The following is a 13,990-nucleotide window of genomic DNA, read 5'->3' on the forward strand; positions in this document are numbered from 1 at the left end:
TTCGATTCCCAGTATCCCATATGGTCCTCTGAGCACTGCCAGGGGTGATTCCTGAGTGCAGAGCCAGGAGTAACTCCTGTGCATTGCCAGGTGTGACCCGAAAAGAAAAAAAAAAAAAAGATAAGTTACTTTTGACTGGAGAGAGTACTGCAAGTAACTGACTCAATCTTGATCCCCCATACCATATGTGGTCCCCTAAGCATCACCAGAAATGATAACAGAGCCCAGAGCCAGGAGTTAACCCTGAGCAAGGCCACGTATAGACCTCAAACAACAAGAAAAAAATTACTTAGTTGCCCAGATTAAGTCAGTGAGAGTCTGGGAAGAAGTTGAATACTATTTTCAGGTACTGGGAATGCAGCAGCAGACACATTACATGTAATTTCTTCTCTCGGGGAGCCCCAACTATGCAGGCACAGGGATCAGAGGGTGGTAATTAGTCAGTGTTTATTAGATGTCTAAGATGTAACCCAGCTTTATATTAAGGACATTCATTCTGAATATTGTAACTACTCTAAAAGGTTGTATGTCCATTTACCAAACAGCAGATTTATATGCTAGACATGCAACTGGTAAGAGCTAATACTAGGATTTCAACCCAAGATTCTCTATATTTTCAGTCAATGCAGCACAATCTTAACTTACCGATTCCATATTCTACATGCTTAATACATAACAAATTATAATAGTGTTAAATAAAGAACTTCCTGTAACTCGTATTCCTTTTCCTACACTACATAAGAATAATGTTACTGTTCTGTTAAAGTATTCTTTTTCAGTTGCTGTGTTTGGGGGCCACATCCAGCATGCTCACGTGGTACCAAAGGTCAAACCCAGTGCTCTAGCACACACCCCAGCCCTTTAGGACAATATGTCTTTTTGTTTGCTTGCAATTTGGCCATAACCGTGTGTGCCCAGAGAGTTACTCCCAGCTCAGTGTTTGGGAGTCACCTCCAACAGTACTGAGGGATCATGCAGTATCAAGAATTAAACCCAGGGACTCTGTCACTGAGCCACAATATAAATGTACAGTCAGTCCAGTAAAATGTTTCTTGATTTCAGCTCTGTTCTCATAACTCACCACGTAGAAAATTCAGATGTTGGTTAAGTGTTTTCTTGAGATAACCAGTGTTGACAAATAACCAGAATAGCCAAGAAGAGCATTAGAGAGGCTGGAGCGATAGCAAGGTAGGGTCTTTGCCTTGCACACGGCCGGCCCGGATTCAATTCCCAGCATCCCATATGGTCCCCTGAGCACCGCCAGGAGTAATTCCTGAGTGCAGACCCAGGAGTAACCCCTGTTCGTCACCAGGTATGACCCAAAAAGCAAAAAAAAAATTTTAAAAATAAGAGCATTAGAAAAATCGAAAATGTCTATAGTAATATAGTACAATAGTAATAGTCACTTAAATGATATAATTTTTTTAAACTAAGATATAAAGATGAGTGAAGTTGAGAAAGTTGCCTTATTTGCAGAATTTTAGCACAATGAAACTAAGTCTTTCATAAGTCAATCAGAACCATCTAAAGACTTCATTTAAATTTATATAGCAACATTAGCTCCTTTGATTCTAATGAGAGAGTGGGGTTACCAAGCAGAAGCAGAATCCTGTGGTCAGTGGTATAGGGGATATTGGCACTTGGGTGGTAAATTCAGAATGGTAACATTATCCCTCTAAAACTCATGGTCATTTGCACTATTGTAAACCAGTACTACTTCAACATAAAAGAGGAAGTTGGAACCAGAGGAATAGTATACTGGGTTTGATGCTTCCCTTGCATGCAGTTGACCCCAGTTCCATCACCAGGACCTCATATTCCCCTGAGCAATGCCAGGAATGATTCTTGAGCATTGAACCAGGAGTAAACCCTGAATACAGCTGGCTGTGGCCCAACAATGAAAACCACAAAAAAGAACAAATACGATGCAAAAAAGAGAAAGAGAGAAATGTTGTCTCCCAAGCCAACAATTTAGGTACTGTTGGAATGTGAAAAGAACATTGGATTGTCTATGAAAAGACCTAGAGCCCTATTCATGCTTGTGGTCATGTTAATTTTATCTTTTTTTTTTTTTCTATCTGAAACTGGGTTCATGTTCCAAGGATAATAATCCACTAGGTTGTTTTGAAGATCACAGAAAAATACTACTTCATTTAATACCTGACACATATTTGGTACTTGGTAATGACTCTGCATCTCATATATACTTGGTAGGGGTGAGAAGAGGTTCGGAGTCATAGTTGGAAGTATACCTGAGCTGCTCCTGGCTTTTTGAGTACTGATGAATGTGCTTGGCCCTTGGAGTTCTCTGACTGTGCACCTCATGTTTTTAAAAGTGAATGCGCGAAGGGGGAAAAAAAATGAACCAGGCTTGCTCTTCAAACCCATGTTCTCATATCTCGCTTCCTTGTGTCTTTGTTGCTTTTTCCACTCTAGAGAAGTCCAGTTCCTCTTGAACACACTGTTCCTCTCACTCATGTTTTGCTACACACACACACACACACACACACACGTTCGATTCCCAGCATCCCATATGGTCCCCTGAGCACCCCCAGGAGTAATTCCTGAGTGCAAAGCCAGGAGGTAACCCCTGTGCATTGCCGGGTGTGACCCAAAAAGGAAAAAAAGAAAGGCTGGAAAACATGCTTTCCATGTGGGAGTCCTTGGGTGATCCCGGGCAACACCTGGTCCTCCAGCACTGCCTGCAGTGGCTCATGAGCACTGATTTGGGTGCAGACTCTGAGCAGCACTTGGGTGTGACCTCTCTTCCAAGCAAAATTAGTAAGGAATAAAAGTAGCATATGCTTTAAAAATGCTATACTAGGAAAGTATAAATTACAATCATGATGACATATCATAATACACCTATGTCAAAAGACATATTTGTTGATGAGAATGAAAAATTGTACAACCAAACCCTTGGGGAAGATAGTTTAACCATTTTTTTGTGAGTGAGTAGGGGCTGGAGTGATTCAACCAACACCTGGTTCAATTCCCAGCCACCACATATGATCCCCCAAACCTGACCAGGAGTAATCCTTGAACAGAGCCAGCAGTAAATCCTGAGCACCAATGGCTTTGCCCATCACCCAGAAAATAATATTTTTCCCAGGATGCAAATAGTTAAACAAATTGTGGTGCATGCATACCATTACTCAGCAATTTCTGGATATTACTCAGCAATAAAAAGCAATGAAACTGAAACTCAAATATGAAAACTTTGTAACTATTTCTCACAATAATTCAATTTAAAAAAAGAGAGGGGAAAAAAAGCAAGGAAGTAGTAGGGGGAAATTACAAAAAGATTAACACTTTATAATCTTACTTAAATATTCTTAAATGAGGGTCAGAGAGCTAGTGCAACAGGAATGATTCAGTTATAGAAGCAAAAAACAGATCAGTGAGTGACAAGTTAGGAAAAGAAAAATAAAGAGGTAATCCGAAGGAATTCCTTGGCAATGGCAATTTGTTTTGTATCTTGATTGTACTGGTGGTTATAAGAACTATATATGTTGAAAAATTAAGCCTACAGTTACACACAAATACCCTAAAAGATTAATACGTAGACCGGGGAGAATGTTCAGAAGACTAGAGCATACGGCTGGAGTGCAGAATGCCCCGGGTTCCATCACTGCACCGCATGACCTCCTGATCACCGTTGCTTATATCCCTGTGGTCCCCAGCACTGCTGGGGAGGCTCCCCTGGCCAAGAAAAATTTTAATAAGATAATAACAATGAAGCTATTTCTTTGGGAGCCAGGGAGATGATTCAAAGGGCAAGTATGCGTGCTTGAAGTCCAGGTTCGATCCCTGGTACCATGTGATCCCCTGAGCATGATCAGATGTAGCCCAAAGAAACTAAAGATGAGTTCATGCTAAAACTGGTGAAATCTTATTAAGGTCTGTAGACTTATTTAGGTCTGTAGAAATTGCCAGTTTCCTGATTTTGATGAGACATTTCAATTATGTAAGATGTTATCATTTGGCTCTGATCATAGGACCTCTGCTTTATTTGTCTGGTTTCTTGTGAGTTTATCAGCATCTCAAATGAAAAAAGAATGTAAGGGCTATTAATGTCCATTTAATTAGAAATATACATGTGCATACTAATAATTGAGGCTGGAGAGCTATAAACTATTGCTGGGCAATAGAAACTGTAGAGCCATGATGTTATGAATGTCCATAACTTTTGAACTTCTAATCTTCATTCATGGTCATTTATTATAGAAAATAGTCCTTCAAAGGTAAATTCTAGGGGCTGGAGCAATAGCACAGCGGGTAGGGCGTTTGCCTTGCACCCGGCCAACCCGGGTTCAATTCCCAGCATCCCGTATGGTCCCCTGAGCACTGCCAGGAGTCATTCCTGAGTGCAGAGCCAGGAGTAACCCCTGTGCATCGCCAGGTGTGACCCAAAAAGCAAAAGAAAGGGGAAAAAAAGGTACATTCTAAAGATAATGTGATCTAAGATAACAATCTTAAAACATTCTGAGGCATGGCAGTTGATACATAAAGTTAAAATTCACTTTGTTGAATGTTTATTACTTATTTTAATTCTGACACTAATAAGTTCTTTCTTGAACTCTGTTTACTTCCAGTTCTGTCCTCTTTGCCGTTTAATACCAAATGAGAATGCAAGCAGCTTCAGTGGCAGTTTAATAAGACATTTGCAAGTTAATCACACTTTGTTTTATGATGATTTCATAGTAAGTGTATTTTTTTTTACTTTCACGTGAACTCTTTTGGTGCTATATTAGATTACCTTTATTAATTCAAGTGGGTGAAAGTATAGAAAAAATGTATGTATAACTGAAATAAATATGAGCATTAACTAGGTAATCATTTTTAAAAAATGCTTTATAAATGTGGCACCACTCGGAAGAATGAGTAAAGAGAGGTGGCTAAAATCTAAGGGTGAGGGGCTGGAGCAACAGTATAGCGGGTAAGGCATTTGCCTTGCATGCAGCCAACCCGGGTTCGATTCCCAGCATCCCACATGGTCCCTCGAGCACCACCAGGAGTGATTCCTGAGTGTATGAGCCAGGAGTAACCACTGTGCATTGCCGAGTATGACCCTAAAACAAAAACAAAAAATAAATAAATAAATAAATAAAATCTCAGGGCTAGGATGAATGGAGATGTTACTGGCACCTGCTGGAGCAAATCGATGATCAATGGGATAACAGTGACAGTGATACAGTGATAAATTTGGCTGTTTATTGACCTGAGTCCAGAGGGATAACTCAAGAGGCTGAGCATGCTTTGTGCAGGATCCTGGGTTTGCCGCGTAGTACCCTCGAAACTGCCAGGGGTAAGCCTGAGCACAGAACCCAAGTGGCACCCCTATCGCACCCCTCTCCAGAACAAAACCAAAATAGTTGTCTGCCTGAGACCAAAAAAAAAAGAAGGATATTTTTGATCCAGAGAAATGTTTCTCAACCATGGGACTGCGTGGTGAAATCAGCATAAATGAGGACATACAACGTGCTGTTCGGGGGCTTGACACTAGGGCAGGGTGGGGGCCACAGGATGAATCTTTTAAGTTGGGATGTGACGCTAGTGAGGAAAAGTTGAGAAACCGTGATCTTGAGAATTAGCCAGTTTTCATTTTCACGTTATTTCAATTTCTGCCTTATTCCTTCCCAATATGTAGAGCTCTAACTTTTAGGAAGTTGAAAAGGTTTTTGCTTCGGGTTTGGGTTTGGGTTCAGAAGTTTTTGTTGTTGTTTTGTTTTCGGTCACACAGAAGGTACTAGGGGCTACCAGAACGGTGCTCTGGGCATTCTGGTAGGTGCCTGGGGATCCTACAGGAGGGGTTCAAAAATTCTAGCTCAAGGTTCCTGCTGAGAGGGAACAAATAGCCCTTTGAGCTATCTTCATGGCCTTAAGTTCAAATCATCTGCCCTACAGTGCTTAAGGGCCTTTTTGACTTTGGGTTTGTTTATTTGCTTTGGTGTTTTGGAATGAACTTTTAATAGGGATTTTACTTACTCTATAAAGTTCACAGAAGGAGATGGGTTAGAGAGAACAGGACTGACTTTAAATAGTTTTTGTGTTATTTACAGAATGTGCAGATCTAGGGTTTTTATGTTGATTTAAGTTGGATCAGATAGAAACTTGAAATTCCAGGACAAAGGGCTGAAGTGTGCCTGCTTTGCATCTGGGAGGCCTGGATTTGATCCCTGGTTCCTCAGAGTTATTGAGCAGGAGAAACCCTGGAACACAGAACTGGGCGTAGCACTGTAGCCAAAAAATACAAAACACAAAACTAGACTTCAAATTCTAAACAAGGCTTTTTTTTTAACTGTGACAATAACTTGTTCATTTACAGACATAATACAAAATATAAAATGCAGAGATAGTAAGTACAGTGGATAGGAGATTTGCTTTGCATAACATGACTGATACAGGATCGATTCCTGGCACCTCAATTTAATGTCCCCTGAGCCCCATCAGGAGTCACCCTTCAGTGCAGAGCCAGGAGTAAGCCCTGAGCACTGCTGAGTAACGTCCCTCTATTCGCCACCCCCCAAAAAAAATTAGCAAATGGACTAACCCCAAAGTAAAGGTACTTAATGTTTTATAGCAATTTTGTGAAATTAAATCCATGTTTTTACTGGCCTGCAAAATAAGAGCATTTGCATTGATGTGTACCCTCCAGTTTATGCAAACAGGTCATTTATTGTATGGTTCTAATTACTTTTCTTTGTTGTAGGATTTCAATATAATTGAGGAAGCTCTTATTCGAAGGGTTTTAGACCGATCACTTCTGGAATATGTGAATCATTCGAATACCACATAATTTTATTACAAGGAAAAGAGAAGAGACCGTATAATGTTGCACCATTTGTTAGGATGCTGCTTGCACAACTGAAGGGAAATTGTTACTGTTGATGGACCAAAGTGGACAACATAGGTGTATGCTTCTTCTTGTTTATTTCTTATACTGCATTTAAAAACTGCTTTACATTCTTGAGTCTCAGGCACTTATCAGAAATAATCATCATTAGACATTCTTATATGGATGAGAACATAAAGATGGCTAAGTGGGTGAAGGATGCCTATTTATGAATTAAATAGCTGTATGTAATGCTATGTATTAATAACTACCACCATGGTTAAGCAAGTAACTAATATGTGTTCTATGTAAAGGAAAAAAAGCAGAAATATGGACGTATAAGGAAATGCAAAAATCTTTTCTGATATTCGTTTTAATCCAATCTCTAATAGAATAACATGAATCAGTTTGTATAAATAGATATAGGAAAAGGAAACTGAAGTCAATGAAGTCCATTTAACCAAATTGTATTACATAACAAATAAATTTTGTGTTAGGAATGTGAGCTTAATACATTGACTTTTTATAACTGCACAGTAAGAATTTAATATTATATTTTTCAAATATTTGTAGTTTGTTTAGGAGTCTTTCTATATTATAGTTTCTTAACCATAAGCTGAATATTATAGCAGGAGTATTCATATCTATAATTCTTAGTGGAAAACTTGAAGGGCTTTGATTTTTATTTTTAGTCTTATCCTTTAGCAAAGTTGTAAATCAAATACTGAAAACACAAAATAGAAATGTATCCTATTATTATGAGGAAACTCTTTTAGACCCCGCCAGCTCCCTGGGATCACCTGTGTTCGTCTTGTTTTTGTTAACAACCTTACTCACCAACCCCGCAGAAGTAACCACTATAGTGATTTCAGTAGTGACAACTTTGTTGCATTTCTTTAGTTTATCACCCATATGTGTACCTGTCCTTGGGTGTTGGGGGTTGCTCTTGGCCGTGCTCCTGGCTGTGCTCCCAGACCATTTGGTATCGGAATTCAGACCCGACCTCCTGCATGCAAGCATGTGCTCAGCTCATTGAGCTATCTTTCCAGCCCTATGCCCAATATTTTAATCTTATTCATTTTTAAGTGTTTTATTAGATCTGTGTCTTATATTTCACATGAAAAGAAGGTTCCTCCTTCTTTTTCCTAAAATTAACCTGTTAAAGATCTTGTTCTTGGGACGTGAGAGAGAGGACAGCAAGTAAGGTGCTTGTCTTACAGAGGTTAACCTGGGTTCCATCCCTGGTACCCGATATGGTCCTCTGAGCCCCACCAGGAGTGATTCCTGAGTGCAGAGCCCTGAACACCTCCATGTGTGGCCTCCTCTATCCCAAAATAATTAATTTTTTTTTTAAAGAAGACAACTTGGTGCTGGGACAATAGTACAGTGAGTGAGGCATTTGCCGCGCACATGGTTGACCTAGGTTTGATCCCTCCCTGGCACCCCGTATGTTCCTGCAAGCATCACTGGGAGTAATCCCTGAGTGCAGAGCACTGTCAGGTGTGGTGCCCTCCCCCCAGCCCGAAAGAGAGAAACCTAGCCTTGGACTCGAGAGACAGAATGGGAGGTAAGGTGCTTCCCTTGATGCAACCAACCCCAGTTCAATCCCCGTCATGTTTGGACCACTACGCATCACCAAAGATCACTCCTGAACTTAAGAGTCAGGAATAGCCCCTGAGCATCACTGTGTGTGCCCAACCCTTCCTTTCCCCACCCCACAAAGGAACCTGACCTTATCATCTGTGAAGTTCCTCACATGCTGATCACATACTAATGACCAAGTTCAGCATGTTTCTTTTTCCTCTGAATCTTAAAGGTACATGAATCCAGTGTCTTGAGCAAACTTGGATTCATCTCGTTTTGCAGGACTGTTTAAGTCCTGGTGGATTCGAACTCACATAACATCTGTTTTTCTCTTTTTGTGGCATCAGCTGAAGTGGATACCCAGTGCCATAAGTATTCATTGATTCACTCTAGGTTAGAGAGTATTCTATCATTTTTTTTCAACATTTGAAACATTATTATAAGAGCTGTTTCTCCACATTCATTGTTTGCTTAACCAGCAGTAAAGCCTCTGTGACAGAGGAAAAACAAAATATTTGAATAGTTTCATTTATTAACCATTTTTTGATACAGCAAACTTGTCATTTTCCAAAGATCACTTGAAAAATGTATTAACAGCACATTCTCTATCTGCAAGATTTGCATGCAGCTTCACTAGAGACTTATGCTCTCAGCTTTCCCCTTTGGAGAGACCTGTGTTTGCTCTCTTGAACACAGATCTACCCCTGCCCCTCCCTTTTCCTTCTCGTTCTCTTTCTTGTCCCTTTTTGTCTCCCCCACTCTGATATTTCTCTAAATAAAAGTGTTTTATTTCAGAAAAAATATCATTAACTCATGGATTCAAACATCTAATGGGTTTTAATCCACTTCAGATATTACCTTATTAAAGTTCAAATTGTTAAGCCTTTGCCCTGTGGGAGACTCATTAAGCTGGCTCTGCATCCTTTTAACACTACTCTAACTGTCTTTAAAAACCTCCTTGATGTCTTCTATAACAAGATCTTCCAGCCTCAACTTGTGTATTTCCAACTTGTATAGAATCAGCCATTTGTCTAAGAAGCCTGGTTACTTTCATCTGCTAAGTGGTATTTTAAAGCCATAATCTAGGGCCAAAGAGATAGTACAGGGCTTATGACATTTGTCTTGCATATGGCCAACCCTGGTTTGAACCCCCATGCCAAATATGCACCCTCCCCCATCGTGCACCGCCAAGAGTGAGCAGAGTCAGGAGAAAGTCCTCAAATACCAGGTGAGGCCCCCAAACAAAAAATTAAACAAAATAAAAGAATACCATATTCTAAGGATGCCCGTTGCTTCTAGATTGGTCATTATTTCTAACAAGAAGCTAGGAGATATCTATACAATGATAAAACAGTTCATGAATTAATTTCACTTCCAAATAAAATTGAGTATGGCAGCGTATTTTGTTGTTTTGTTTAGTCTGGTTTGGTTTGATTTTGGTGTCATACCAGTGGCGCTCAGCGTTTGCTCCTGGCTCTGAGCTCAGGGATCACTCCTGGAAGGCTCCGGGAATCATGAGGGCTGCAGACCACCTGCAGGTGCCCTATACTCTGTTCTGTTGCTCAGGCCCCAACAGGGATTTAATCTAATCCTTCCTTTTACTATCTTCTCCACATTTTTCTAATCTGAAAATTGTAGTTTTCAGATATGTTAAAATATTTCACATTCGGGGCTGGAGCGATAGCACAGTGGGTAGAGCGTTTGCCTTGCACGCGGCCGACCCAGGATCGAATCCCAGCATCCCATATGGTCCCCTGAGCACCGCCAGGAGTAATTCCTGAGTGTAGAACCAGGAGTAACCCCTGTGCATCGCCGGGTGTGACGCAAAAAAAAAAAAAAAATTTCACATTCATTTTCTTTCTCTACGTTAGACATGCAGCAGATTTGTAATAAGATAGATACAACCATCATGAATAAACGGAAATAATAGAATCATTACTCATTTGCTCCCCCCATTTCTCCTATTTCTATTATTATTTATAAAGCAAAATAATTTTATTCAAAGAAATTTACTTAGAAAAATGTGAGAGGAGATGTCAGAGAGATAGTATAGCGGGTACTAGCTATATAATAAGCTATTCAGCCGACCTGAATTCAATTCCTGCCACTCCATAGGAGTGAGCACCATCAGGAGTGGTCCTTGAGCACAGAATCAGAATCCCTGAGCACAGCAGATGTGGCCAGCAACAAACAAGATAAAGAAATGTGAGAAGGTTGGAAAGATAATACAGCTGGTAGGGTGCTTGCCTTGTACGCTAACCACCAGGGCATCCCATCTGGTTCCCTGAGCCTCCCAGGATTGATTCCTGAGTGGAGAGCCAGGAGGAAACTCTGAACACTGCTGGGTGTGGTCCAAAGACAGAACTAGGGGCCAGAGCAATAGCACAGTGGGTAGGGTGTTTGCCTTGCTTGCGGCTGACCTGGGTTCAAGCCCTGACATCCTATGTGGTTCCTCAAACACTGCCAGGAGTAATTCCTGACTGCAGAATAAGGCCTAAGCATCACCAGATGTGTCCCCCAAACAAAAATGAACGGAGAAAAGAGCTAAAGGGAGAGCTGGTGAGATAGTCCCTTACGTCAGCTCCCTCTGCTGCAACTCTGGTTCAAATCCCCAGCATCACACACATATGGTCCCCATTGTCAGAGGTCATTATAGAACCAGGAATAACCCTGTTGTTTCCTGGATCTGGTTGTTTTTTTTTTTTTTCAGATCCAGTTCTTTAATGATAAATCAAGAAATAGAATAATATTTTCATATTGAGTGAAAGCAAAAACAAATAACGAAGAGTGATATTAATGCCTAAGAATACTTTGGTTTTTTGTTTTTGTTTTTGCTTTTTGGGTCACACCCACCATTGCACAGGGGTCACTCCTGGCTCTGCACTCAGGAATTACTCCTGGTGTTGCTCAAGGGACCATATGGGATGCTGGGAATCGAACCCGGGTCGGCCACGTGCAAGGCAAACACCCTCCACGCTGTGCTATTGCTCCAGCCCCAGCCTGAGGATAAACTTTTATTTGACCACAGTTAGATTATTCATTGTTACCATTTATAAAGTTCTTTGTTTCTTACACAATAGTCATTACCCCAAATTTTCTACAACATCCATTACTTCATTTTGGGGCGTGGTATTTCAGTGGATCTTGGCTTGGCTCCCTGTGCGAGCCTGAAGGTTCAGTACTCTGGTCCAGAAAAATACAGTGCTGCTAAACTTGGAAGTGCTGGCAGCTCCCGGGGCTACATGCAGTGCTTGGGGGCCAGGTGATGCCTAGGATCAGAACTTGGAACTATATCCCAAACCCTATCCATTACTTCTTTTACTTCAGGGGTGGGGGATGGAATTTGGGGTGTCACACACACTGGTGCCAGGGTCTAACCCTTTGAGCTATCTCCCCAGTCCTCCCATGAGTCTCAAAAGTTTTGCTCACTATTTCGTCACATCCACTCTGAAATAATTAGGAAAACATAAAACCTGGGGTCCAGAGAAGTAATTCAAAGGACTGAGCACATACTTTGCATTCAGAGGCCCTGGGTTCCTTTCTGGACACTGCCGGGAACAACCTTGAACACTGCGGGGTATGGCCCCCTTGGTAACAAACAAAACAATTAAATCTAGAGGACTTGATTTCTGCCCTCTGAGATACTAGTTTTACAGGCTGCTTTTCATGGCTGCTAATAAGTGAAAATGGATTTTTAATTTTACATTTTGGTTTCCTCCAGTACATATGAGTCATGAATGAAATGAAAACCTAATGGACAGGCAGGAAATTTAGCTCAAAGGATTAAGCACATGCTTTGCATGCGGGAGACCCAAGGTCAATCCCTGCCATCTCATGGTCCCTGGAGCACTGCTAGGAGATCCCAGCACTGCCAAAACAAAACAAATATTGGACAAGTACAAAAGGACTGCATTTTTTTTCAGAGATAATTCATCAGACTGAAGATACAGTTTGTGAAAAGTAGAATACAAATTTCTCAGCTAGAGAGATATTTTAGGATACTGACCATCTAGAATATATTTGTATATCTAGAACAATACAAAAGTATATGTAAATCTTAGAGGGTTGGGGATCAAAATTTTACAAACTGTATTTTAGGTAAGTCACCTACCACTGTTAATCTCAGTGTAGCAGTTTCACAGCCTGTCTCTGAATTGTCACCTGTATTGTAGGTGATAATTTTGCCACTTATAAAACAAATTAGGTGCTGGTTGCCTCAATTATTTTTCCTTCTGAATTATTTTGAGTTCTAAAATGGTGAAGTGCAAATACTCATTGTTTCACTGTGCCTTTAGCCTTTCATAAAAAGGAATTTATTGTTCATTGTTTTTAAAATGTGAATAGCAGTATTGATGCTATTAACTACAAAAATGTGTCACTCTTCATAGCACCTGTGATACAACTTTTTCAAACTCTGATAAAGGAAAAAAGATTTTCATGTTATCCTTCAAAGATAAGTATTTCAAACTTTACAAAAATCTAGGTAGCTTTTCCTTTCGTGTAAGTTTTCAATTACAGGATTCCAAAACATAGGTTGAAAAACAGGGTTGGAAATCTTTGGTCAAGAGGGTTTCAGATCAGGTTTCCTAAGAGATCCCGCCTCTGGTTGTGACACTGTACTTGTTCCGGGTGCTAAGTGTCTGTGACTTAGAAGTGAGCTTATTCCAGTGACATCATCTTCAAATATGATATAGTTACATTTATCACATCCTAATATGTACCTTGAAACATTGAAGGTATATTCACATCACTGAAATTCATTCTTTCCTGGAAAACTGAAACATCTAGCATGTATTGTGATCAGGATTTTAACTGTACAATTCTTTTTCTCTGTAAATATGTTTCATTGTGAGAAATAAAGAATGGCAGGACCATTGCTTTCATTAAAATACCTACCACATCTGTTCTCAGCTATTGGTCTTTATCATTTTTTAAACAAACAGTTGGACTGGAGCAATAGCACAACAGGGAGGGCGTTTGCCTTGCACCCGGCCAACCTGGGTTCGATTACTCTGTCCCTCTCAGAGAGCCCAGCAAGATACCGGCAAGGATGCTGTGAGTATTCTGCCCGCACAGCAGAGCCTGGCAAGCTCCCCGTGCCAAAAACAGTAACAAGAAGTCTCACGATGGAGACGTTACTGGTGCCCGCTCCAGCAAATCAAACAACGGGACTACAGTGCTACACAAACAGTATGAGAAAATTGTCATCATTCAGCGTTATCTATCACAAAATGTATCAAATGGGGATGGAGAGACAGTACAGCAGGTAAGAATTTTACCTTGCATTTGTCTGACCTGGGTACATTCTCTGGCACCTCATAAAGAGCCCCCAAAAATGATCCCTGACTGTAGAGCCGGGAGTAAGCCCTGAGCACCACTAGATGTGACCCAAACACCCCCAAATATATATGAGTTCAAAAAGTGTAGACACATGACACGTGCTTCAGTGGCCGAGAACCATCTCCCCAGGCTGACCAACTGATGAAAGGGGGAAGGAGGGAATAGAGCCATAGACTGGTTGGTAATCAGTCACCATTTGTTTCCATCACAGCAGGTGTTATATAGAAATTG

At 40.7% G+C, this 13,990-nt stretch overlaps 1 protein-coding gene across 1 annotated transcript in view; it reads left to right on the forward strand.

Moving 5' to 3' along the window:
* Positions 1-13,329, forward strand: part of RNF125 (ring finger protein 125) — a 45,850-nt gene extending 32,521 nt beyond the window's left edge. The window contains exons 5-6 of the mRNA XM_004606047.2: positions 4,596-4,703; positions 6,713-13,329. Of these exons, the coding sequence (XP_004606104.1) occupies positions 4,596-4,703; positions 6,713-6,799 (195 nt within the window). The 3' untranslated portion in view covers positions 6,800-13,329. The remainder of the gene's footprint in view (positions 1-4,595; positions 4,704-6,712) is intronic.
* Positions 13,330-13,990: the final 661 nt, after the last annotated feature.

This window comes from Sorex araneus, chromosome 2, assembly GCF_027595985.1.
Source record: "Sorex araneus isolate mSorAra2 chromosome 2, mSorAra2.pri, whole genome shotgun sequence".
Lineage (NCBI taxonomy): Eukaryota > Metazoa > Chordata > Mammalia > Eulipotyphla > Soricidae > Sorex > Sorex araneus.